Genomic DNA, 26,708 nt, shown 5'->3' on the forward strand with positions numbered 1-26,708 from the left:
ATGGGCCCATTGATCGAAACAGCAAGCTGTACCAATTAATGCCCGCAGTACATGAAAATGGTTTGCTGAGGCAACGAAGTCGTGTAGCTGTGGCAAAAGAATTGGAGTTCGATGCCCGGTTTCCTCTCATCCTGCCACCAAAGCACCGAGCAGTGAGACTTCTGGTGGAAGATTATCATCGTCGCTATCGACATGCGAACAACGAAACCGTCGTTAACGAACTGCGCCAGCGCTTTACTATCTCGAGTCTACGTCAGCTTGTTAAGTCAGTGGTCTATAAGTGTCAGCTGTGCAAGATCCGCAAGGCACGTCCCAGCAATCCACCGATGGCGGCACTTCCTCCAGCCCGCCTAGCGATGCATTACCGTCCGTTCACCTACGTAGGCCTGGATTATTTTGGCCCGTTCCTGACGAAAGTTGGAAGGTCGAACGTGAAGAGATGGATGGCCCTCTTTACGTGTCTCACCGTTCGGGCTGTTCATCTTGAAGTTGCCTATAGTCTGTCAACGGCTTCCTGTATCTCCTGTGTACGACGATTCGTCGGTCGTCGAGGGTCGCCAATGGAAATTTTTAGCGACAACGGAACGAACTTCCAAGGTGCGGAACGTATACTTTGTGAGCAGATCGACAAAGAGTTGTCTGTGACATTCACCAGCACAACGACGAAGTGGAGTTTCCTACCTCCCGGGGCTCCACACATGGGGGGCGCTTGGGAAAGGTTGGTACGGTCTGTCAAGTCGGCTATGAGGGATGCATACATGGAGGGGAAATTAAACGATGAAGAACTTTTAACGCTGGTTGTAGAAGCAGAGAGAACGGTTAATTCGAGTCCTCTGACATACTTACCCCTTGACTCCGAGGAGTCAGAAGCTTTAACCCCCAACCACTTTATTTTGGGGAACTCACCACTAGAGTTGTGGACATTAGCGAATCCCAGAATTATTTGCGGGACACCTGGGGAGGAATTCGACGGCAGCTGGACAAGTTCTGGCAGCGCTTTCTGGTGGAATATCTACCGATTATCCGGAGACAACCAAAATGGTTCGCCCAAACAAAACCTTTGCAGGTCGGTGATCTTGTGTTGGTTGCAGATGGTGGAAGGCGCAACGATTGGGCCCGAGGCAAAGTGACCCGAACCTTTCAAGGCGGTGACGGCAAGGTTCGCCAAGCCTTGGTGCGGACGCAACAGGGAACCTTTAGGCGACCAACATCCAGACTCGCAGTGCTCGACGTAGGTGATCGTGCTGTCCCAGGAGACGGTGGGAAGCACCGGGGGGAGGATGTTGACAACGGTACCGTCGAGCTGGCCACCCTGTCTCTACCGGTTCCACCGCTTGAACGATAAACTGTCAGCTGCGATGTTGTGATGAATTGGGGCTATAGAAAAGAAATGTATACACAAAACAATAGAAAACAAATCTCATGTGCGGTGAAATAGTTTTGTAAATTTATTTAAATCAATTTGAAAATTACGTGAAATTGGATTTCAAGCTTATTATCTAGTTCCAGATCTACTTACGAACTAGAAAAGGTAAAATTACTTAAACCAATAGCTTAATCTAGAGCTTAATTGTACTACTGAACCTACACACTACTTAGGATCTAAATCTAACCTGAAGTTCGACGGTAAATTGAAAGGCCAACCTATTGAAGGGCCACTGAAAATGTTAGCAAATGAAATTATAAAGCTAAACTAAAACTAATGCTTAACTAACCTGCAGTTTGAAACAGTTAAATAAATACTCGTTACAAAAATCAGTGCGTTGCCTTTCATTGGTCGCAACAGCGACCATAGGCGAATCACCGAATCACTTGCACAATGAGAATGATTTGCTACTCCTAAGCGTCATTCAGTTTGTTCTTTGCGCAGTGTTGAGCAAAATCGAACATTGAGCACGAAAAAATTAAATTCTCAGGCACGTTTTTATTTCGACTAGTTCGGTTACTTGGTAACAAAACAATGACAAAACATAAAAGAAATATAGCATCATACGATTTTTGTCGAAGGTTCATAGTTTGTTTTCCTCTTCGTAGTCTAAGTTGAGACCTGAGGTACGGCACGAAGATGCAGCCGGCACATGGTGAACTTTTCAATACTCCTCCTCACCATTTGCCGCCGCTGTCCTTCGTTGGTTGAGTTTTGTAGTTCCAAGCGGCTTCGTTAGCAGGTCAACCGCCATTTCATCGGTGGGACAATACTGAAGCCGCACAGCCCCCTTTTCACACAGCTCTTGAACATACCTCTCCTTCGTTTCAAAATGTTTTGAGCAGCGACTGATTCGATCTGATTGAATGAACTGAATGCATCCTTGGTTGTCTTCCGTAATGCATGTTGGTCCGTCCCGCGTTTCACTCATGTCACTAAGCGGCCTTCTTAACTAAATAGCTTTTTAACTGGCCTCTCTGAGCACCAAGTACTCGGATTTCATTGCGCTGAGCCTGAGGCAGTGCTAGAGTTTGTTGCCCCACGAAATTGCATCTCCTACATAGAGAAAGACATATTCCATAGTCGACCGACGAGTGCTGTTGTCGCCAGCCCAATCAGCATCGGAGAATCATCCGCCGCATGGATGAAGCAGATCTTAGGAGAGCGGCTACTTGAGGAAGCAGCCGACGTGGTGGAATCGCTTAGCAGACGCGCGACAATTGACGGAGAAATTCTTCATCTTTAAATCTCTTAAAGCTAGGCTCGTTTTCGATTGAACTGTGGAACGAATTGCCGTCGTCGGTTTCGTCCTCTTGCTCCGCAATTTCTTCAAGATCCTCGAACACCACTTCATCAACGAACTCTTCGCCGAATGCATGTAACTACGTCGTGGCATTTGCTCCTCCAGTCAAGTTCAGTCAAGTACCATTCTCAAATTCCTTGTGAGTAGCACTAGTAGCACAAAGAAAGTCGCATCCCTGCTGATTCGGTTCGTACTCGGATTCAGGGACCGATACGCCTTCCTTCCTTCAGTATACCCAACAAATACTATCGTTTTCGCCTTCGGATCAAGCATCCGTCTTTTCTCATCCAGCACTTGGACGTGGTCGAACGGCGTAGTTTCGGTTGAGGCAGTTGGCAGTAAGTTCAGCAGGAAATTGCTTCTCCCCAGTATTGTTTATCCATTCCAGCTTTCAACAAAAGACATCTCATCATCTCTTGCAACGTGCGATTTTTCCGTTCAGCGGTACTGTTCTGTTGCGTGCTGTACGGTGCCGTTTGTTCCAACCGGATTCTGTTCGCCGCCAAAAAATTCTTAAAATCAGTACTGGAGTACTCTCCTCCACCATCGGAGCGTATCAGTTTCGTCAAACGACCAAACTGGTTTTGCATCATCCTCGATTATTCGACAATCCTTTCATGCGCTTCCGACTTGTTCGACAGCATTTAACAGAACGCAATACCGACTTTAATTCACCATCGTCATCAGGAAACGATTCTCTCTCGGTGTCGCAACCTCCAGGGGCCCACACAAGTCGGTATGGACGAGGTCTTCTATAGCGCTGGAAGTGGACGCGGACTGCTTGGAATCGGCGCACGACACATTTTTTCGTCATAGCATACTCTGCAACCAGTTTTCACATCACACTCCTGTGAATTCAGGCTGTTTCGAGACCCTTCTCTACTGCTTGGTTGTCCCGGTGGCCAAGTCGATGATGCCAGATTCGTCGCTGCGAACGCCTTTTGCAAAGAGGATTTCAGATTTCATTTTTTTACAAATTTCCACTTCCTTCAGCACTCAGCAAAACCTTCCCGTTCTTCTGGAACTTGCAGCCGGTTTTGTTTTTTTTTATTGAACAATTGTAAATTTATTAGCTGTAAGTTTTTGTGTTCGCGCACTTTCCAGCGAGCGAAATGCTCTTTTAGGAAAGTGCCTAAGCTTCTACAATTTGTATTACCAATAATAATTTTCTTCACTATTGGTGGGTTGCTGATGATGGTGGATGGTGGCGGTCGATGATGTTGCATGCCGATCGTTTTAGAGGTTGGCAGACTACAGAAACTGTTGAATCCTCAGCCTGAAAAAGTTCTTTACAGTAGTTTTGCATCCGTTCAGGATTGGACGACTTTTACACTTTGACGGCAACTGGTTGAAAAGTTTACTTCCAATTAAGAAAAACTTTCTACGGCCATACTCTGTTCTAAAGCGAGGGAGTATGAAATCCCCTGCTTGTCGAGGAGCGCGGTATCGTTGATTTCTAACTAATGTTGTATTGTGTCAATTATTTCGCAGTGCTGATTGTATATACGCATCATGCGATTGATAGGGGCTATCTTAGCGTAGCAATCATTTGTTTGTATTGACTAAATTTTTGATTGAATGAAACAATTCCCGAATTCAACTGAATTCAATATATTTGCTTTGTGAGTAAAAAGATTGTACAATTCCATATAAGGTCAAATCATGCATTGTGATAGATTATGTTCTTCGTTACAAGTAAATTTAATGACAGTCCTTTTACGTTTGGTATGATGCCTAGGACAAAACATGTGAACGGAAGAATTATCAAACAATTATTTTATTTAACGTTTCCTTCTGAAGTTTGCAAGTCTCAAGTGTACGTATTTCTCGAGCCGCGAATTTGCTTGATTTGATGAACTTCAGGCACTCAGTTTCGATTTTGACATGTACGTCGAACGCATATTGTTTAATCAATAGGTGTCAATCGCAGCAATTGGTTATCAACATCTTGCCTAATCAAATGGTATTCGTAGGAATTCAGTGAGCAGAAGATATGAAGGAATATCCTTCAATGCAATCCTGAATAACCGAGCCAAAGCGTGGTGTTCGTACCCGCTTTTGTTATCCGTGTTAGGAAAACACTTTTCGGAGTGCAAAAAACAGGAAGTGGGTTATATCTATGGTATAACCGCAATGGGGACGTAGGACTATCGTTGATTTAGTGATCATTTGTTTGAAGTTGAATCTGAATTCATTCTGAATGAATGAATAAATGAATATTTGGGGGACTTCGAAAACGGGTGCGTTACGTTGGAGGTACATGGTTTTATGCATCCAATATTGGATACGAAAATGTCCTACTGATGGGGAAGAATAATCTTCAGAAGCTTTCCTGCTAATTGCACTTGATTGAAAAATCACAGAACTAAATGTATTTGGTCGCAGTATTATATGTATAGAAATCATTAAAATAAATTCGTTCGCTTGCATGTAATTTTCAATTCCAAGGGGAACTGGCAGATTATTTTGCAGCAACGACATCTTTCCGGATTCTCCTCGATTCTTCTCGAAATCCACCAGTGGTTAATGCTAACTCGATAACCACCTGTTGATTGCACTTGATTGAAAAATCACACAATTAATTGTATTTGGTCGCAGTATTAAATGGATAGAAAACATTATAATAAACTCTTTCGCTTGAATATAATTTTCAAGTCCAAGTGGGACTGGCAGATTATTTTACAGCAACGATCACTTCATTCCGGATTCTTCTCGATAACCAGCGAACGTAAAGAGTTGCACGCGTGTATGCGTGTGGCAGTTGCTTCGATACCTCAAGCGGAACCAATTTTCGCTGCTGATACTCTCTCGGTCGTCTTCTCTTCTCCTTCTGATGGATCGGCTTTTCTGCCCTCACTCACAGTTCCAAACAAACTGCATCTCTTCCAGGTCAGGTCAGGCCAGGTAATGAATCCCTCGATCCCTCGCCGTCCAGCTCGTTCAATTAAGATGTTGTCTTGTCGATGTTCTCACGAAAAATGAATACGTTTTACCACCAGAATATCGCTTAAGTATGCTTTTTGTGCGTGATTGAATCGAGAGAAGGTGTGGTTTGGCAATTCGGAAGGCAAACTAGAGGGGAATAAACTCTCTGAGTTTGAAACTTTCGGCGACTGAGCAATAATCGATTGAAAATTATATAATTTTCACGATGCGAAACATTTTCCGTTACGCGCATACAATATTGGATACGAAAATATCCTACTGATGGGGAAGAATAATGTTCAGAAACTTTCCTGCTAATTACACTTGATTGAAAAGTTACAAAATCAAATGTATTTGGTCGCTGTGTTATATGATTAGAAAACATTAAAATAAACTCTTTCGCATGAATGTACTTTTCAATTCCCAGGGGAACTGGCAAATTATTTTTCAGCAACGATGGGATCTTTCCAGGTTTCTTTTCGATAACCAGCAAACGAAAATAATTCCGCACGTGTATGTGTGAGTGGCGGCTGCTTCGATGTCTTCCCGGGGAACCGTTTTCCGATGCTGATACTCTCTTGGTTATCTTCTCTTCTCCTTCTGATCGATCGGCTTTTCTGCGCTCCCTCACAGTTAAAACAAACTGATTGCGTTTCAGATCAGGTCAGGCCAGGTAATGAATCCCTCGATCCCTCGCCGTTCAGCTCGTTCAAATACGATGTTACCTTGTCGATGTCCCCACGAAAAATGAATACGTTTCACCATTCTGGTGGTGGTCGCTTATATATGCTTTTTGTGCGTGATTGAATGGAGAGAAGGTGTGGTTTACGATGGCAATTCGGAAGGCAAACTAGAGGGGAATGAACTCTCTGAGCTTGGAACTTTCGGCAACTGAGCATTAATCGATTGAAAATTATATAATTTTCACGATGCGAAACATTTTCCGTTGCGCGCGCATACAATATTGGATACGAAAATTTTCTACTTATGGGGAAGAATAATTTTCAGAAGCTTTCCTGTTAATTGCGATTTATTGAAAAACCACAAAACCAAATGTATTTGGTTGCAGTGTTATATGGATAGAAAACATTAGAATAATGTTAGAATCGTTACTGAATGTATTTTTCAGTAATGATTGGATCTTTTCGGAACTTTCTCGATGCTGAATGGCATCCAAACGAAGAGTTCCGCGCGTGTATGTGTGTGTGGCGGCTTCTCCGATCTCTTCCCGTGGAACCGTTTGTGGCATCACTCTCCTCCTGATGGATTCTCTTCTGGCCTAAGGTGCACAAACAGGTTCTTGGTGACACCGTTCATCCGCGCTTTCATGATAAACGAAGAGCTTCACCACAATAGCGACAGCATGCTCCAATCGCTGTTCAATTATAACTGAGTGGACTTCCAAGCGGCGCTCGCTTATATACCGATTGATGATTTTAATAACCTGTTTTGGAAGCAATTTTAAGACTATTGAAACAAGTTTTTGAATCAAAAAGTAAATAGTATATAACGCGTAGACATTTTATCTTTCGAATGAAGTGTTTATCATACCGGTTCGTTCAGTTGTTTAGGAGCTATTAACGCTCAAAATCTCGGTCTCCGGCGTAACGCTTTCGTTTTCGAAACTTTGATTTTACACCCCGGTATAGAAATGAAAGACGTAGTCCTACGTCAAAAAACATGCGAGTGCAGAAGTACCCCCGGAAGACTGTTTTAAGAAAACATATTCTAGTTTGCACAAAGGCAAGCGAGTACAAAAGTACTCGCAGTTTGCATTTATTTACTGATCCGATTTCCCCAGACATCTTGGTTTTGAAGTCTATGTTAGGCAAAAAACATTTCAGTCGGAACAAAAATGCCCCCGACTTGCATGAATTTGTAATGCCAATTTCCTCAGACACCTTGGTTCTAAAGTCTGTGTTGGGGAAACACATTTCAGTCGGAACAAAAATACCGACTTTCATGTATTTGCAATGCCGATTTCCCCACGCTCCAAGGATTTGAAGTCTGTGTTACGGAAAAGGATTTCAGTCGGAACAAAAATGCCCCCAACTTACATGTATTTGGAATGCCAATTCCCCCATGCTCCTTGGATTTGAATTCTGTGTTAGCGAAACACATTTTAGTCAGAATAAAAACACCCCCGACTTGCATGTATTTGCAATGCCAATTTCCCTAAGCTCCATGTATTTGAAGTCTGTGTTAGGGAAACACATTTCAGTAACAAAAATACCGACTTTCATGTATTTGCAATGCCGATTTCCCCACGCTCCAAGGATTTGAAGTCTGTGTTACGGAAAAGGATTTCAGTCGGAACAAAAATGCCCCCAACTTACATGTATTTGGAATGCCAATTCCCCCATGCTCCTTGGATTTGAATTCTGTGTTAGCGAAACACATTTCAGTCAGAATAAAAACACCCCCGACTTGCATGTATTTGCAATGCCAATTTCCCTAAGCTCCATGTATTTGAAGTCTGTGTTAGGGAAACACATTTCAGTCGGAACGAAAACATCCCCGACTTTCATGTATTTGCAATACCGATCTCTCCAACGCTGCTTGGTTTTGAAGTCTGTGTTAGGGAACACATTTCGGTGAGAACAAAAATCCCCATACTTTCATGTATTTGCAATGCCGATTTCCCCAAGGCTGCTTGGTTTTGATGGCTGTGTTAGGGAAATCGTAGATCGGGCCAATCAAAATGAGGCATTTAGGGCGTTTAGATAACGCTTAACATTTTACAGTTATTCAATTGTTTATCTAATGAAAAATAACATTTTATTAATTGCGATAGAAGCGTAGAAATATTCCCTATCAATTGATGCAAACATCTTTCCGATCCAGTAAGGAATGTTCGAGTTATAAGCATTCGAAATCTTTCATTTTTTCCTGCATGTTCTGTGTTTATGTTTTCATTTTACCCCCCATATACTCCGGTTAGACGTAGTCCCACGTCAAAATAATTCATACGACTTTTTATTTGCATGTTCGGGTGGGAAATACACAGAAGCAAATATGTGTACTTCGCCAGCTATAGATAATTTTGCCCATACATGCTCAAATTCTTTATGTTTTTCGGTTATAAGTTCCTCAGAAGTGAAATTTGCATTAATGGCAATAAGGACCCCTCCTCCAGACTTCTTCTGAGATAACAATGCTCGGTGTGATGTGAGGTCTGCCAAGGCGTCAATGTGTGAAACTCCCAGCTCTTCGTGTACTTCCAGGAAAATTTCACGCAAAAGGTTTGTGTCTATTGGTAGACCTTCAGCTGCGAGCATTACTGATGCACTAGTTCTTGTAATTCCACGAATACAAACAGCCGTTGTTTGGTCGTGGAGGAAGGAAAGATACGTCCTTACTGTGTCCATTATTTTCGAGTCCCGTAGGCGTGCCTTCAAAAAGCGTATGCCGCCGGCAGCAGATTGCTCCGTAATTCTTATTATAGGAGGTCGCATTGGGTCCAGAAGAGGAGAGCCTTCTCCAGGTGCTGAATTCGATTCCACAAGTGTTAGCGGAGTGGAATTTGCGTTTGACGTTGATTGGGTGCTGTTGTAATGTGGCTGATTTTCTGCTCGGTACGGGTTGATTGTTTCGCCCTTCCTGAAATTGATGTATTTCGGGACCGAGAGGCCAGCAATTGAATGGTCGCTATTTGATGGTGGGCCAGCAAACTGCACTTTTGCTGAGGCCAGCAGTTCCTTATCCGATTTATCGGCGCGTCTGTGTTGATTTTTGTTATTCGCATTGTTGCGAATGTGCTGGCTGTTGTTGCGTGCAGTTTGCTTTCTTCGCTTTCTGTTGAGTTTTGCTTTGTCGGCTGCTTTTTCTTGAAGCCTACGAATTCGTTGTTTGGCATCGAATTCCGACCAGTCCGGTTTCCAATGCCATTTATGGTCAAAGCGGCGCCATCCTGGAGAAGTGTGGTCTTCCTTCGTATGAACTATTTTGATGGATGCGCGGCTTTCAGATAGTTCCTCTTCTAAGCTTACAGTTGGCTTGACAGTGTGGGAGACACTAGAGGAAGACAATGCACTTGCCATTTCTTCCATTTGTGTTTTTACTTCGCACGCCAGTGTGATGTGCGAGTCTGTCAAGTCAGTTTTTAGGGACTCGAATAATTGGGGCAGAAGGTCGATGGAGTTTGTTGTTGTTGAATGTTTTATTTCCATTTCTGCAACTGGGACTGATGCCGCTAATTTCGCTGATGATTCTACTGCTGCACTGTTGTCCGTTGGGTAAACTGACCAGACGTCCCGCGTTACGCGGGACAGTCCCGAATTTCAACAAAATGTCCCGCGTAAGATTATGTTCCGCGAAACGTCCCGCATTTGGCAAAAGAAACGAAAATGTCCCGCGATATCAATATATTTCAATATTACAATTTGATCATGTTGATTTCATTAAATGGATGATCCACAAAAAAAACTTTTATTTGACAGACTGTTCAAGAGATCTTCCAATGCATCCAAAGATTAATACGTTGAGCTGGTTTCATCGCACCGACAGTGTACTTTTTGTTTAGAGAGTGTCAAATGGAAACGACAGCAACAAAATTAGAAAAACTTTTTTATAAAAAACCCATATTGATCCGCAGGGACCAACGTGAGTCAGACGAAAAGTTAATCTTTGGTCCCCTAACTCGGTCAGGGCTCAACGTGTTAAATAAGCCGGAATAACTAGTGTATACGGAACAGGAAGAGACAGGGTTGTTTGATGAAGTATCGTGAGTGAAACGCTTGGCGGCCTTACGGAAGTTGGCCGGAACCTCAACCATGATCCATGAAAAGATATATGTCAGCGTGTTCTTTTACCTTTTCGTGGCTTTGGTGGTAGGTTGTCTCTCCATTTTGTCCATTCGCCCAAAAGTTTTTTTTGTAGTTTTTTTTTCATCTCCTTCCGAAATTAGTCCATTTTTTAAATGCATACGTTAACACTAAAATCGATGAAAAATAGATTGGAATTTTCGAGCGTTCGATTCGATAATTGGAAGAAAATTGTAGAATTTCAATCGTGCTTGCCATACCTAAATGCTCTGATCGAGTGAGAGATTTTCAGGCGTAAACAAAATCTAAACCACCGAAAAATCACAACTGAGTGGTAAACTATGGTTTATGTTCACATAACGTATATACATAACGTTTTGTTTTTTGTGTCCCGCGTTAGATCTCTGACCATCTGGTCACTTTACCGTTGGGGCTATTTCTAATAGCGATGTTATGGCATTTTTGTTTTCCGCAGTGCTGGTTTTTGTGCTGCTGAAGACTTGCGAGACGCTCTTGTACTTGCGTTGCCAGTTAGCGATGGTATTTTTGCGAACTAAAGAATAAAATTCATTGAAGGCGATTTGACGCTGATATATATCGCCTTCAATTGCACCTACCTTTGCCAATAAGTCAGCCCTCTCATTACCCGTAATTGAGCAATGTGAAGGGACCCAGACAAAGGTAATGACATAACAGCGTCTGGATAAAGCACTCAAAATTTCTCGTATCAAAATTCAAGGAAGTACGGCGAGTTCCTTTCCGGCATCAGCTTCGACAGAGCTAAGACTATCCGTTACAATGTCGTGAGGCGACGCTGTCCAGCGCCCAGTATATCGCTGCCAATTCAGCAATATATACCGAGCAAGGATTCTGAAGACTGTGTGAGGTGCTAAAAAACAGGAAGTGGGTTATATCTATGGTATAACCGCAAGGGTGACGTAGGACTATCGTTGATTTAGGGATCATTTGTTTGAAGTTGAATCTAAATCCATCCTGAATGAATGAATAAATAAATATTTGGTTGGCTTCAAAAACGAGAGCATTACGTTGGAGGCTCAAGGTTATATGCATTCAATATTGGATACAAAAAACCTTGTTCTGAAGAATAATCTTCAGAAGCTTTCCTGTTAACTGCACTTGATTGACAAACCACAAAACCAAATGTATGTGGTCGCAGTATTATATGGATAGAAAAAAAATTAAAATAAACTCGCTTGGATGTAATTTTCAATTCCAAGGGGAACTGGCAGATTATTTTTCAGCAACGATCATTTCTTTCCAGGTTTCTTCTCGATAACCAGCAAACGAAAAGAGTTGCGCGCGTGTATGTGTGTGTGTGTGTGTGGCGGCTGCTTCAATGTCTTCCCAAGGAACCGTATTTCGATGCTCTCTTGGTCACCTTCTCTTCTCCTTCTGATCGATCGGCTTTTCTGCGCTCCCTCACAGTTAAAACAAACTGATTGCATTTCAGGTCAGGTCAGGCCAGGTAATGAATCCCTCGATCCCTCGCCGTTCAGCTCGTTCAGTAACGATGTTGTCTTGTCGATGTCCTCAGGCGTCGTGCAAAAATTACGTAACGCTAAAAATCCGGATCTTTAACCCCCTCCCCCCCTTACGTAACGCAATTTCCTATCTCTAATAAACAGAAAGTAACGCAACATCTACCCCCTCCCCCCTTATCGCGTTACGTAATTTGTGTACGACGCCTCACGAAAAATGAATGGGTTTCACCACCAGAATATCATTTAAGTATGCTTTTCGTGCGTGATTGAATCGAGAGAAGGTGTGGTTTACGATGGCAATTTGGAAGGCAAACTAGAGGAGAATAAACTCTCTGAGTATGAAAATTTCGGCGACTGAGCAATATCGATTGAATATTATATAATTTTCGCGATACGAAACAATTTCCGTTGCGCGCGCATACAATATTAGATACGAAAATATCCTACTGATGGGAAAGAATAATCTTCCGAAGCTTTCCAGCTAATTACACTTGATTGAAAAATTACGAAATCAAATGTATTTGGTCGCTGTGTTATATGATTAGAAAACATTAAAATAAACTCTTTCGCATGAATGTATTTTTCAATTCCCAGGGAACTGGCAGATTGTTTTTCAGCAACGATTAGATCTTTCCGGAATTTTCTCGATGCTGTATGGCATCCAAACGAAAATTCTCGTTTCAGTTTGGCCTGCAAAAAACTTTTCTGAACTCTAATCCATCAAATTTGGAGCCATGAAAAGGGCCGTTGATTATATGCTAAGCTAATATAGCACGCTCTCCTCGGATACGATGGGCCAGCTGGATGTCCTTGGGCATGATGTGACGCGTTTTGCATGGATAGCACACAAATTGGTATCTTCGAATAGGACTCCTGCAGCGTCATAACCGCGGAACTTTGGAAGCGCAAGTCGGTTTTGAAATCCTGAGCAATTCAACGAACTGCTGCAAAGGTAGCTTGCGGATCAGCGACTTCTGATAGCGACGAATTTTACGCAAAGTTCCCGGTCGATAGCGATGTGGCTTCTCCACACTTCCTGCGGCTGGTGCGCTTATCCGAGCTGCTTTCGTGGTGCCTTACCACCGAAAGATTAACGAGCTGTCTGCTTTGTCCCAAACAAACGAGTCCTCACGGTGCGAAAATGAACGAAAGCAAAGGAAGCGTCATTTTATAAACCATAAAAGTATAGAATCTAAACCCTACCCTTATTATATTCGTTGCTTACCCTGAGAGAGAAACGAATAACATCGAAGTAAGTATACAGTAATGTATTTGAATCCGGACACTTTGCGTTACATTTAATACCATACCGCAGCCACAACATTTTCTGCATGTTCAATTAATGCGATTGATTAGTAACTATCAAGAAACTATCAGTAACTATATTAGTAGTTATTATTCGCATAAATTCAACATGAAAAAAAATGTTATGGCTGTGGTATGATATTGAATGTAATGCAAAGTGTCCGGATTCAAACGCATTACTGTAAAAAAGAGTTAACTCGACTGAAAATTTTTCGGTTCGGCCTGCAAAAACGAAATTAAGAGCCCCCGCAGACTGCAGACTGACTTGTCGACCGATAGTTCGGTTGGCTTCTTAATCAGTACGGAGAGGTATGCATGTGCGCACATTACACCGATTCCGTTGGGTCGGTGTTTGCACCAGTAGCCGATCCGACCAAACTGTCGGCTGAAGAAAAGTCTGTAGTGTGCGGGGGCTCTAATTGAAGTGTACAGCATAATGCATAGACGTAAGTATGAGCTTCCCCATCTCACATTCCAATAAGATTAATGGGCTTCCAAGTGGGCGCGCTACATACGGATACGAATGATTTCAATAACCTGTTTTCGAAGCTATCATTAAGCTATTGAAACAATTTTTCGACTCAATAAATAGCAATCATATAACTCTTGGACATTTTATCTTTTGTATGAAATTATTATCATACTGTTCCGTTGATCCGAAGCAGAATGAATCACGCTTAAAGAAGGAATGGACTTTTTCTTGGAATTTACTCAGCAAAAATAATGCCCTTTCCCAACAATTAAAAACGACAAACGGTAAACAGTTTCATCAAAATGATTTCTTCGATATGGGGATATATTCACTACATCATGTCATATATTTCATATTCTTCATTATGATATCCATATCCATGGCGCCTATCGGTATCGAATTATCATCGACACCACGATTTTCGCTAAATGCTCCTTTCAGTTCGGCCTGTAAAAAACTTTTCTGAACTCTAATCCATCAAATTGGGATCCCTGAAAAGGGCCGTTGATTATATGCTAAGCTAATATAACACGCTCTCCTCGGATACGATGGGCCAGCTGGATGTCCTTGGGCATGATGTGACGCGTTTTGCATGGATAGCACACAAATTGGTATCTTCGAATAAGCCTCCTGCAGCGTCATAACTGCGGAACTTTGGAAGCGCAAGTCGGTTTTGAAGTCCTGAGCAATTCCACGATCCAAATGCTGCAAAGGTAGCTGCGGATCACCAATTCGGTCGACTTCTGATAGCCACGAATTTCACGCAAAGTTCCCGGTCGATAGCGATGTGGCTTCTTCACCTATCCTGCTGCTGGTGCGCTTATCCGAGCTGCTTTCATGTGCCTTACCACCGAAAGACTAACGAGCTCGAGTCCTCACGGTGCAAGAGTAGAGTAAGAAATGAACGAAATGGTAATGGTATTGTATTATAGAGACTTTAAACTTTTTCAGTTCATTCGTCTCTAGCCTTGAGAAAGGCCCTTTGAAAACACTACTCTATTTTACTCCAGCGCTACCACCTCCGCCCTCTTGCCTTGAGAAAGGCACTCGATCCCTCGCCGTCCAGCCCGTCCAGCAACGATGTTGTCCAGTCGGTGTCCACACAAAGAATGGAAATGAACGAAAGCAAGGGAAGTGTCATTTTATAAAACATAAAAGTATCGAATGTAAACCCCACCCTCTTTATTATATAAGCTTACTGTATACTTACGAATATAATAAGGGTGGGGTTTAGATTCTATATTTTTATGGTTTATAAAATGACGCTTCCTTTGCTTTCGTTCATTTCTTACTCTACTCTCGCACCGTGAGGACTCGAGCTGGTTAGTCTTTCGCAGACAGCTCGTTAGTCTTTCGGTGGTAAGGCACATGAAAGCAGCTCGGATAAGCGCACCAGCAGCAGGATAGGTGAAGAAGCCACATCGCTATCGACCGGGAACTTTGCGTGAAATTCGTCGCTATCAGAAGTCGACCGAATTGGTGATCCGCAGCTACCTTTGCAGCATTTGGATCGTGGAATTGCTCAGGACTTCAAAACCGACTTGCGCTTCCAAAGTTCCGCAGTTATGACGCTGCAGGAGGCTTATTCGAATATACCAATTTGTGTGTTATCCATGCAAAACGCGTCACATCATGCCCAAGGACATCCAGCTGGCCCATCGTATCCGAGGAGAGCGTGCTATATTAGCTTAGCATATAATCAACGGCCCTTTTCAGGGCTCCCAATTTGATGGATTAGAGTTCAGAAAAGTTTTTTACAAGCCGAACTGAAAGGAGCATTTAGCGAAAATCGTGGTGTCGATGATAATTCGATTACGATAGGTGCCATGCATATGGATTTCATAATGAAGAATATGAAATATATGACATGATGTAGTGAATATATCCGAAGAAATCACTTTGGTGAAACTGCATTATAAAATTATTTGTGTAGGAATGCCGCAATCGATAGTCGACTGTAATTTGCGCTGGGTAATTTCCTCGGAGGACTCAATTCCTCCTTTAAGCATTAAGAAACTCTTTCTGGTAAAACGAAGTGGTATGAATCACATTATTTGAATGATAGAATGAAGAAGTTTTCTGCCAATTTCCTCCAACCTCCAAACATATCTTTCTCCCGTTTGTCGTTTTCGCGTTCGCTAATCTTTTCTCACAACACCCATTTCTCGTTTGAGAAATTGTTGAGTGAACATTGTTTGCCAGTGCGCGTAGAGCGGGAATTCCTAAAGATTCATTGCACCTCTAATAAATTGTCGAAAGACGTGGTCTTAGGTTGATCGCACTTGATTGAAAAAATCCAAAACGAAATGTATTTGGTCGCAGCATTATATGAGTAGAAAGCAAATAATCGCTCGAAAATGACTTGATTTTAGCGATGATGTTTCACGTTTTTCATGTTACGCATCCAATATTGGATACGAAAGTTTTCCACTGATGGGAAAAAAATATTCAGAAGCTTTCCTATTAATTGCGATTGATTGAAAAATCACAAAACCAAATGTATTTGGTTGCAGTGTTATATGGATAGAAAACATTAAAATAAACTCTTTCGCATGAATGTATTTTTCAATTCCCAGGGGAACTGGCAGATTATTTTTCAGCAACGAGAATTCCGCGCGTGTATATGTGTGTGTGGCGGCCGATGTTTCAAGCGGAACCGTGGCATCACTCTCCTCCTGATGGATTCCCTTCTGGCCTTAGGTGCACATACAGGCTCTTGGTGACACCGTTCATTAGCGCTTTCATGATAAACGAAAATAGCTTCACAACACAGCGACAACATGCTCCAATCGCTGTTCAATCATAACTGAGGGGGTTTACGAGCAGCGCTCGCTTATATACCGATTGGTGATTTCAATAGCCTGTTTTGAAAGCAATTTTAAGACTATTGAAACAAGTTTTTGGATGAAAAAGTAACAAGTATATGACGCGTAGACCTTTTATCTTTCGAATGAAGTGTTTATCATACCATTTCGTTCAGTTGTTTAAGAGCTATTAACGCTCAAAATCTCGGTCTCCGGCGTAACGCTTTCATTTTCGAAACTTTGGTTTTACACCCCGGTATAGAAATGAAAGACGTAGTCCTACGTCAAAATACGTTGAACACTCCAAATCCTGTGGACTCATTCATAGAGGACCCATCAGTAAAGTACATATTATCACAATTGATACGCCCATACTTTGCATTGAAGATCGTAGGAACGAACCCCAATCTAAGATAATCTGGATTTTCATGGGTTTTCTCCTTCATGAACAGATCGAAATGTACAGAGGAATTGATGTAGTCAGGAAAACAAACACGGTTGGGAATATACGAAGAAGGAACAACCTGCATAGAGGTGAATTCATGATATGAACTCATGAATCCAGAATGAAAATTTAGCTCGATCAATTGCTCAAAATTTCCGATCACCAATGGATTCATAACCTTACACCGGATGAGGAACCGAAGAGATAATAAATTGAAGCGATCTTTTAGTGGGAGTACGCCTGCCAAAACCTCGAGACTCATAGTATGCGTTGAGGGCATACATCCCAACGCAATACGGAGACAAAGATATTCGCTCGAGTTTAATGGGGTGTGTTTTGGCAGCTGATTGAAAACAGAAACTGCCATACTCCATCACTGAGAGAATAGTTGTTCGATACAACATAATAAGATCTTCGGGATGGGCTCCCCACCAGGTGCCGGTAATTGTACGGAGAAAGTTTATTCTTTGTTGACATTTTTAACTCAGATACCTAATATGGGCCCCCCAAGTACATTTGGAGTCGAACCAGACCCCAAGATACTTGAATGACATAGCATGAGTGATCGGTTTACCCAAAAGTTGAAGCTTTGGTTTTGCTGGTCTATGCTTCCTAGAAAAAACCACCATCTCTGTTTTCTCCGTGGAGAATTCGATCCCTAACCCAACGGCCCAGGTTGAAAAATTGTTCAAAGTATCTTGTAAGGGTCCTTGCAGGTCGGATTCGTTTGATCCTGCGACAGACACCACTCCATCATCTGCAAGTTGTCTTAGGCTGCAATTTTGTGTAAGGCAATTGTCGATGTCGCTTACATAGAAGTTGTACAAAAGGGGGCTTAAACATGAGCCCTGGGGGAGGCCCATGTAAAAGACCCGACTTACTGCCGAATCTCCGTGAGAAAAGTTCAAATGTTTCTCACAAAGCAAGTTATATAACATATTATTCAATAGAGGCGGCAGACCCCGAGAGTGTAATTTGTCTGACAAAACCTCTATTGAAATAGAATCAAAGGCCCCCTTTTGTCCAAGAATACTGGAGCCATTTGTTGACGTGGGACTACGTCTAACCGGAATATATGGAGGGTAAAATGAAAACCTAAACACAGAACATGCAGGAAAAAATGAAAGATTTCGAATGCTTATAGCTCGAACATTTCGTACTGAATAGGAGAGATGTTTGCATCACTTGATAGGGAATATTTCTACGCATCTATCGCAACTAACAAAATGTTGTTTTTCATTAGATAAACAATTGAATAACTGTAAAATATTAGGCGTTATCTAAACGCCCTAACTGCATCGTTTTGATTGGCCCGATTTACGGTTTCCCTAACACAGCCATCAAAACCAAGCAGCCTTGGGGAAATCGGCATTGCAAATACATGAAAGTAGGGGGACTTTTGTTCTCATCGAAAAATGTTCCCTAACACAGACTATAAAACCAAGCAGCGAAATCGGCATTGCAAGCACACGAAAGAGCCTAGAGGCGAGTGATCTGAAAAGTTTAAACCCTCTTAAAGCCAAAAAGAAGAAAAAGAACACACGAAAGTAGGGGGAGCTTTTGTTCCCACCGAAATGTGTTCCCTAATAGAGATTTCTAAACCAAGGTGCCTGGAGAAATCGGTATTTCAAATTCATGCAAGTTGTGGGTATTTTTGTTCCGACTGGAATGTGTTTCCCTAACACAGACTTCAAATCCATGAAGCGAGGGGAAATCGGCATTGCGAATTCATACAAATCGGGGGTATTTTTGTTCCGATTGAAATGTGTTTCCCTAACACAGACTTCAAAACCGAGGTTTCCGGGGAAATCGGCTCTGCAAATAAATGCAAACTGCGAGTACTTTTGTCCTCGCTTGCCTTTGTGCAGAGTGGAATATGTCTGTCCTAACATGATCTTCTAAACTTAGGAACCTGGGAAAATCGTGCAGCCACTAGAAGCGAATAAACTTCCCAGTTTCAAGCAAATTCGAGATTCGAGAAGTATGTACACTTTTGGGATGTAAACTTCAGAGGGAAATGTAAAATAAAATAATCGTTTGATAATTTTTTTTTGTCTTTATTGGGAAGATTTTCAGCCTTCGGCTGGTTCATCAAACGTTTGATAATTCTTCCGTACATATATTTTGTTCTAGTCATCATATCAAACGTAAAAGGTCCGTCATTAAATTTACTTGTAACGAAGAACAATCAATCACAATAAATGAATTGACTTTACACGGCATTTGCTCATTTTTTTCACTCACAGAGCAAATATATTGAACTCAATTGAATTTGGAAACTGTTTCATTCAATCAAGAATTTAATCAATACAAACGAATGATTGCTAAGCTAAGGTAGTTCCACGTGAACCTTGCGGTTATATCATAGATATAACCCACTAATTTTTTTTTTCGGCGTAAGCCATTTGAATTTCTGAAGAAAGCAACGCAAGACAATCATTCGTCCCCTTGCCCCTGCGGAGCCCATATTGTGTATCTGAGAGTAGGCCATTCGTTTCAACCCATCGATCAAGGCGAAACAAGATCATTTTCTCCAACAATTTCCGTATACAAGACAGCATTGCTATTGGGCGGTACGAATTGAAGTCGGAATGCATTCGATTTTTCTACATAAAGCTTGGAACATATGCTATCCCACCATAGATTGGGAGGCCTTCGACGAATAGTGGAACCTGGGATGGGTTTCGTTTGAGCGCGATCCGCGCTGTCATAGATCAAACGAGAAAGGAAGTTATACTCCTCCAATGGAGGTAAACCATCTCTGGAATTGATGGCTAGAGCAATCGCGTCCGCATATTTTTTCCAGTCAATGTGTCTTGTGAGGTCATATGTCATGTTTATAGATTCAGAAGAATTCGACCCAATGGTGATGGAAATTTTGATTGGCAAGTGATCACTACCGTTGGGGTCCTGGATTACATTCCACTTGCAATCTAACGATAGTGAATTCGAGCAAAGCGAGAGGTCAAGAGCACTTGGGTTAGCAGGAGGTTTAGGCACACGTGTTGTTTCCCCAGTGTTCAAAACGGTCATATTGAAGTTGTTACAAAGGTCATATATCAACAATGAACGATTGTCGTCGTACTGTTCCCCCCAGGCAGTTCCGTGAGAGTTGAAGTCTCCCAAGATCAATCGTGGCTCAGGAAGGAGTGAGCACATGTCATCAAGTTGTTTGCGGCTAACCGCAGCTCTCGGAGGCCAATACAAGCTGACAATACAGAGGTCTTTGCCTCTGATGTTTGCATGACAAGCAACAGCTTCGATCCCTCCAATAGGTGGAAGGTTAATTCGAAAAATGAGTGGCACTTATTGATCCCCAATAGTACCCCTCCGTATCTGTCATCGCGGTCCAAGCGTATAATATTAAAATCGTGGAAAGAGATATCATCTCGCGAAGAAAGTCAAGTTTCGGACAAAGCAAAAACATCACAATTGAAGTTATGAATTAAAAATTTGAATGTATCCAATTTAGGGATAAGACTACGACAATTCCACTGAAAAACAGTGATATCTCCGACCTCTCTATCTAGTTTAGACATCAAGAGAGATAATCATTGCAAGGAGGGGCCATGTATAAATCCCGATTGGGAAGTTGAACTGGACGGAAAAACAGGAACAGTTGGGGTTTTTGATGTCCCCTCGAGTGCTGGATCATTCGAAGGTGAACTATTCCCATGGAAGCCAGGAGGAACCTGATTTTGCTTGTCCGCTGCACTCGATTTTTGACGTAGGACTACGTCTTTCATTTCTATACCGGGGTGTAAAATCAAAGTTTCGAAAACGAAAGCGTTACGCCGGAGACCGAGATTTTGAGCGTTAATAGCTCCTAAACAACTGAACGAAATGGTATGATAAACACTTCATTCGATAGATAAAATGTCTACGCGTTCTATACTTGTTACTTTCTGATCCAAAAACTTGTTTCAATAGTCTTAAAATTGCTTTCAAAACAGGCTATTGAAATCATCAATCGGTATATAAGCGAGCGCCGCTCGGAAATCCACTCAGTTCTAATTGAACAGCGATTGGAGCATGTTGTCGCTGTTGTGGTGAAGCTCTTCGTTTATCATGAAAGCGCGAATGAACGGTGTCACCAAGAGCCTGTTTGTGCACCTTAGGCCAGAAGGGAATCCATCAGGAGGAGAGTGATGCCACAAACTGTTCCCCGGGAAGATCTCGAAGCAGCCGCTACACACACACACACACATACACGCGCGGAATTCTTTCCGTTTGGATGCCATTCAGCATCGAGAAAGATCCGGAAAATAATTTGCCAGTTCCTCTGGGAATTTAAAAATACATTCATGTGAAAGAGTTTATTTGAATGTTTTCTATGCATGTAACACTGTGACCAAATATGTTTCAATCAAGTGCTATTAACAGATGGTTATCGAGTTAGCATTAACCACTGGTGGGCTTCCAGTATCAAGGAAAATGTGGAAATATCTAATCGTTACTGAAAATAATCTGCCAGTTCCTCTGGGAATTTAAAATTACATTCATGTGAAAGAGTTTATTTTAATGTTTTCTATCCATGTAACACTGACCAAATACATTTGGTTTTGTGATTTTTCAATCAATCGCAATTAACAGAATAGATTCTGAAGATTATTCTTCCCCATCAGTAGAATATTTCCGTATCCAATATTGTATGCGCCCGCAATCGACTATTGCTCAGTCGCCGAAAGTTCCGAGCTCAGAGGGTTCATTCCCCTCTAGTTTTCCTTCCAAATTGCCATCGCAAACCACGCCTTCTCTCGATTCAATCACGCACAAAAAGCATACTTAAGCGATATTCTGGTGGTGAGACGCATTCATTTTTCGTGAGGACATCGACAAGACAACATCGTTGCTGGACGAGCTGGACGGCCAGGGATCGAGTGCCTTTCTCAAGGCAAGAGGGCGGAGGTGGTAGCGCTGGAGTAGAGTAGAGTTTTCAAAGGGCCTTTCTCAAGGCTAGAGTCGAATGAACTGCAAAAGTTTAAAGTCTGTATAATACAAGACCTTCCTTCCTTCCTTCAGGAGAAGAGAAGGTGACCATCGAAGCAGCCGCTACACACACACATACACGCACGGAATTCTTTCCGTTTGGATGCCATTCAGTATCGAGAAAGATCCGGAAAATAATCTGCCAGTTCCTCTGGGAATTTAAAAATACATTCATGTGGAAGAGTTTATTTGAATGTTTTCTATCCATGTACCACTGTGACCAAATATGTTTCAATCAAGTGCTATTCACAGATGGTTATCGAGTTAGCATTAACCACTGGTGGGCTTCCAGTATCGAGGAAAATGTGGTAATATCTAATCGTTACTGAAAATAATCTGCCAGTTCCTCTGGGAATTTAAAATTACATTCATGTGAAAGAGTTTATTTTAATGTTTTCTATCCATGTAACACTGTGACCAAATACATTTGGTTTTGTGATTTTTCGATCAATCGTAATTAACAGAATAGCTTCTGAAGATTATTCTTCCCCATCAGTAGAATATTTCCGTATCCAATATTGGATGCATAAAACCTTGTGCATCCAACGTAACACTCTCGTTTTCGAAGTCCCCCAAATATTCATTCATTCAGAATGAATTCAGATTCAACTTCAAACAAATGATCTCTAAATCAACGATAGTCCTACGTCACCATTGCGGTTATACCATAGATATAACCCACTTCCCGTTTTTAGGCAAGCTAACTGGGGGTATCACCGGGGGGACTTGTTCTTGAACTTTGGGAGTGGTCACATTTTTGCGTCGGGGATTCCCTTTGAAAATAAACGGTGTGCCCCCGCTAGCTGTGTCCGCTTCCATTTCATCAACTGGCAACGTGGAAAAGGTATTGTGTGTTGAGATTGGTTGTTGTTGTTGTCGGGCCAGTGGAGAAGCGCCCTTTAAAATTTCCGCAAAAGTGCGCTTCGAGCGTTCCTTCAAAGAGCGCTTCTGTTTGTCCCAGCGACTCTTGTAAGTTTCACAAGCTGAGAGCGCGTGTGGGGATCCTCCGCAATATGGACACTTATGCTCAGTCGCACTGCAGGATTTCCCCTCATGTTGCTCTCCGCAAGTGGCACAGCGCTCCTTGTTGGCACAATAATCTAAAGTGTGACCAACTGACTTGCATTTGTTGCAAGTCATGGGCTTTGGCACGAAGAGTCGCACAGGTAGTCTCAATTTGTCCACCATAACGTAGTCAGGGAGGGCGGCACCAGCAAAGGTGACTCGAAACGAGTCTGACGGTGTAAATTTAGTTTGGTCCCCATCATGGGAGAGTTTCCCGAGTTGGCGACAGTCCAAGATCTTTACTTCCATTGAGGGAAGCTTCTTGAACTTGCCTTTTCCTTCTTTTTTTATTTGTTCGCTCGTCAGACCCGTTTCAGTTATCACCCCCTCAATTTCTACGTTATGGGAGGGTATAAATGCTCTATATTCGAGAGTGAAGTGTTGGTCAGCAACAATCTCGTTTGCGTGTTTTCGTTCATTCACGACAACCCGCAATTTGTTCGGTCTAACCCTGCGAATTTCAGATACAGAAGAGTATCTAGCCAGATCTTTCATGATCTGAATCACGTTAAGGCTTTTTCCTTTTGGTTTTGGCCGGAGGAAAACAACCCGCGGGTCAGTTCCAGGTGCATCTTCTGGATAAACTCTGACACGTGGAGCGGAGACAACAGAGGGAGAAGACGAGGACGAGGACGAGGACGAGGATTGGGTTGGATCGGAAACATCAGAAGGGGGAAGCGAAATCGATGATGGGAGAGGGGGAGTGGAAGTAACAGTGGGTTCAGAAGGGAGGCTTGCTATTTTCTTAGAGGGGGGCTTGGAAGGATGAACAGATTCGTCCCCAGAAGAATTATCTTCTTTTTTGAGGGACTCGTTTATGTTTTTTCCCAGATCTTGTATGGGATTCATGATCGGAGATCTCCATCTCTGGAGATTCTCCACTATTCTCCATTTTACAAAAAATTGTGTCTTATTTTTAATCTATTATTGATTTTAACAATAATCTAAACAAAAAAATAACAAAACAAAAAAAAAAATTATGATGATAATATTAAACAATGAACATATGAGTTGAATAATAATATTAATATTAAATATGTGTACCTTAATATAAAAGTTGTTCCGATACTGCGCTCTACTGCCCTAACCAGGAAGAGACAGAGGCTACGCGCTATGGATCAACACAATAGCGCAAGAATAGCTCACACGGTCACGCGATGATAATTCACGTTAACTCAACTTTTTCTTTAATGCACTAATGTGTGTAGTCCAGCTTACAGTAGTGTCAATTGTCAGACCCAAATAACAGTATTCGTTAACCTTTTCAAGCATTACGCCTTGGACTGAAACAGGAACAGGGTCTGGAATTCGCCTTCGCATGGAGTGTATCAGCATGTATTTGATCTTACTAAGATTGAGAGATGACATATTTTCGTTGAAAAAGTCCATAAGAAGCGTGACATCCTCCTGGATTAGTTTTGCAATTCTTCCACAGTCAGTCGCCTGGTCGAATACGGAAGTATCGTCAGCAAATAGTCGCACTTTTCCGTGTATCTTCAACTTGCATAGATCATTGATGAATAATGAGTAGAGTACAGGACCTAAATTACTGTCCTGTGGAACCCCAATCGATATGGGATGCTGAGGACTGGAGTATTTTACAATAGACACAAATTGAGTCCGGTTCGTCAGGTAACTACCCAACAATATTTTAGCCGTTCCTCTTATTCCATAGGATTCAAGATTCAGTATCAGTAACTTATGATCATCTGTGTCGTATGCTTTCTTCAGATCGACGAACAAAATTCCACCGAAGCGTTTATTGTCGAGCGAACTATAAATATCCTCCATCAAGTTATTTGAAGCTGCGAGCGTGTTAGAGCCTTCCCTGAAACTGGTGGTTGTCGATTATATTGTTGAACAAGACCTTCGTCGGTCAGTCTGCTGACCGATAGTAGATTCTCGTAGGATTCGTTCAGATTTAACAGGATGATGGCAACCACCCAGTAATCCTTCAGTGGATCCATATTTCCATCCATAATATGGACCATATTTCCATCCTCTATCAGCTACAGCCGAAAGAGCTTCCGCAAAACATGAATCTTTGTAGCAAGAGAAGATCGTGAGTGGTAGTTTTTCATCGAGAGCCACATTTCGCGAACTGTGGTGGCATGCAGGACGTGGCCGGTCTGACCATCTTCGATCGAGAGATCGAGCAGAGCCCCCGCCCTGCCGTCTTTGAGAATCCAGGATAGAGGCGAATGAACTGCAAAGTTTAAAGCCTCTTAAAAACAAACAAAGAAAGAAAGAATCCAGGATACGCTCGGCGGTTCCGGCTTCTCCTCGTCGATGACGTAAATTATTCCCTCCCTCAAGAGCACCAGCTCAATACTTCCAAAGCTCGTAGTTAAAATCGTTCAATTTATCTAAGTTCAAGCTTGTGTACGCCGCCATGATGCTTTTCCGAACGAGCAAAAATGTGCACTTCACAGACCGCTATACTTTCTCCACAAAATACTTTATATCCGATTTTCGAACGAAAAAACTTTTCACAACCCGCGAACTACACGCACTCGCGTCGCTGGGCCCATAACCTGTTGGGCAAAATCGTACATTGTGCACGAATAAATATGAAATTCTTAGACACGTTTTTATTTTAACTAGTTCGGTTACTTGCTAACAAAAGAGCTTGAGCTTGGGTAATAGTTCGGTTACTTGGTAATAAAAGAATGCCAAAACACAAAAGAAATATTGCAATATCATACGATTTTTGTCGAAGGTTCATAGTTTGTTTTTCTCTTCGCAGTCTAAGTTGAGACAAGAGGTACAGGGGGCCAATGATGCAGCCGGCATATGGTGAACTTTCCAACAGACAGTTCCCCTGAACCTAGCAAGATATTCGTAATTTAGTGTACCCGGAATAAATCCAACTTTCATCACTTTCATTTGTTTTATGAAGAAATGACTTCCTTTTGTACCTTCCGTTATTAATATTATTAACACTTTTAACACTGAGGAAACCATTCATTTCAAATGAAAGCATTTCATGAGTATGTTACGAATACTTCCGTTCATTAAGTAAGTATTATGCCAGTCTATTGAGTATATTGTGGTCTGGTTCGATTCGAAATGTACTTGGAGAGTACTTTTTTGTAATTGAAATCTCATGTTTGCAATCCGATACTTTTATGACATTTGCAAAATACCACCTTCATTATATTCTATGATATTAGCCTTTGAATTCGTGTTTGGCCGATTGATCTTTTTATACTTACCTCGAGTTCATCCAACAATAGATAATGGGGTTGTACATTGAGTTACTCATTGCAAGCCAATATATAGCTAAATACACTTCCTGAATGTAGGGTTCGCTGGTCAGATCCGGATAGTATGATGTAACGATGAAGTATATTTGGAACGGTAGCCAGCATACGGCAAAAATAGCGACTACCACTATCATCATTTTCACTATCTATGCGTGAGGATAAAATAGAGAATGAAAAGAAATCAGCCAGAGTTTTGAAATTCGATACGATATAGGTAAATATACATACAGGTGTGGTGGAAAGTATATATCGAGTACAAGTAATCTAATGAACAACAAAAGTAAAAGGATTATTACGGTTACGTACCCACACCACGCTCACAAAATGATTTTCAATATTCAAGCCAGGTGTATCAATATTCAGTTATTCAATGAAAGAAGGATGTACATAATAAAAATCATCGAATATTTCTTTCTTAACGAAAAATTCATTTTTATTTTGTC

The 26,708-nt window shown here is 41.9% G+C and overlaps 1 protein-coding gene across 6 annotated transcripts in view; it reads right to left on the reverse strand.

The window, feature by feature from the left end:
- The window catches only part of LOC129779506 (tachykinin-like peptides receptor 99D), a 214,628-nt gene that overhangs the window by 25,753 nt on the left and 162,167 nt on the right, over nt 1-26,708 (reverse strand). For all 6 annotated transcript variants that reach the window (XM_055787042.1, XM_055787026.1, XM_055787051.1 and 3 more), the window contains one exon: nt 26,215-26,411. In XM_055787042.1, coding sequence (XP_055643017.1) covers nt 26,215-26,411 — 197 coding nt within the window. The remainder of the gene's footprint in view (nt 1-26,214; nt 26,412-26,708) is intronic.

The sequence above is a fragment of the Toxorhynchites rutilus genome, chromosome 1 (genome assembly GCF_029784135.1).
Source record: "Toxorhynchites rutilus septentrionalis strain SRP chromosome 1, ASM2978413v1, whole genome shotgun sequence".
Taxonomy (NCBI): domain Eukaryota; kingdom Metazoa; phylum Arthropoda; class Insecta; order Diptera; family Culicidae; genus Toxorhynchites; species Toxorhynchites rutilus.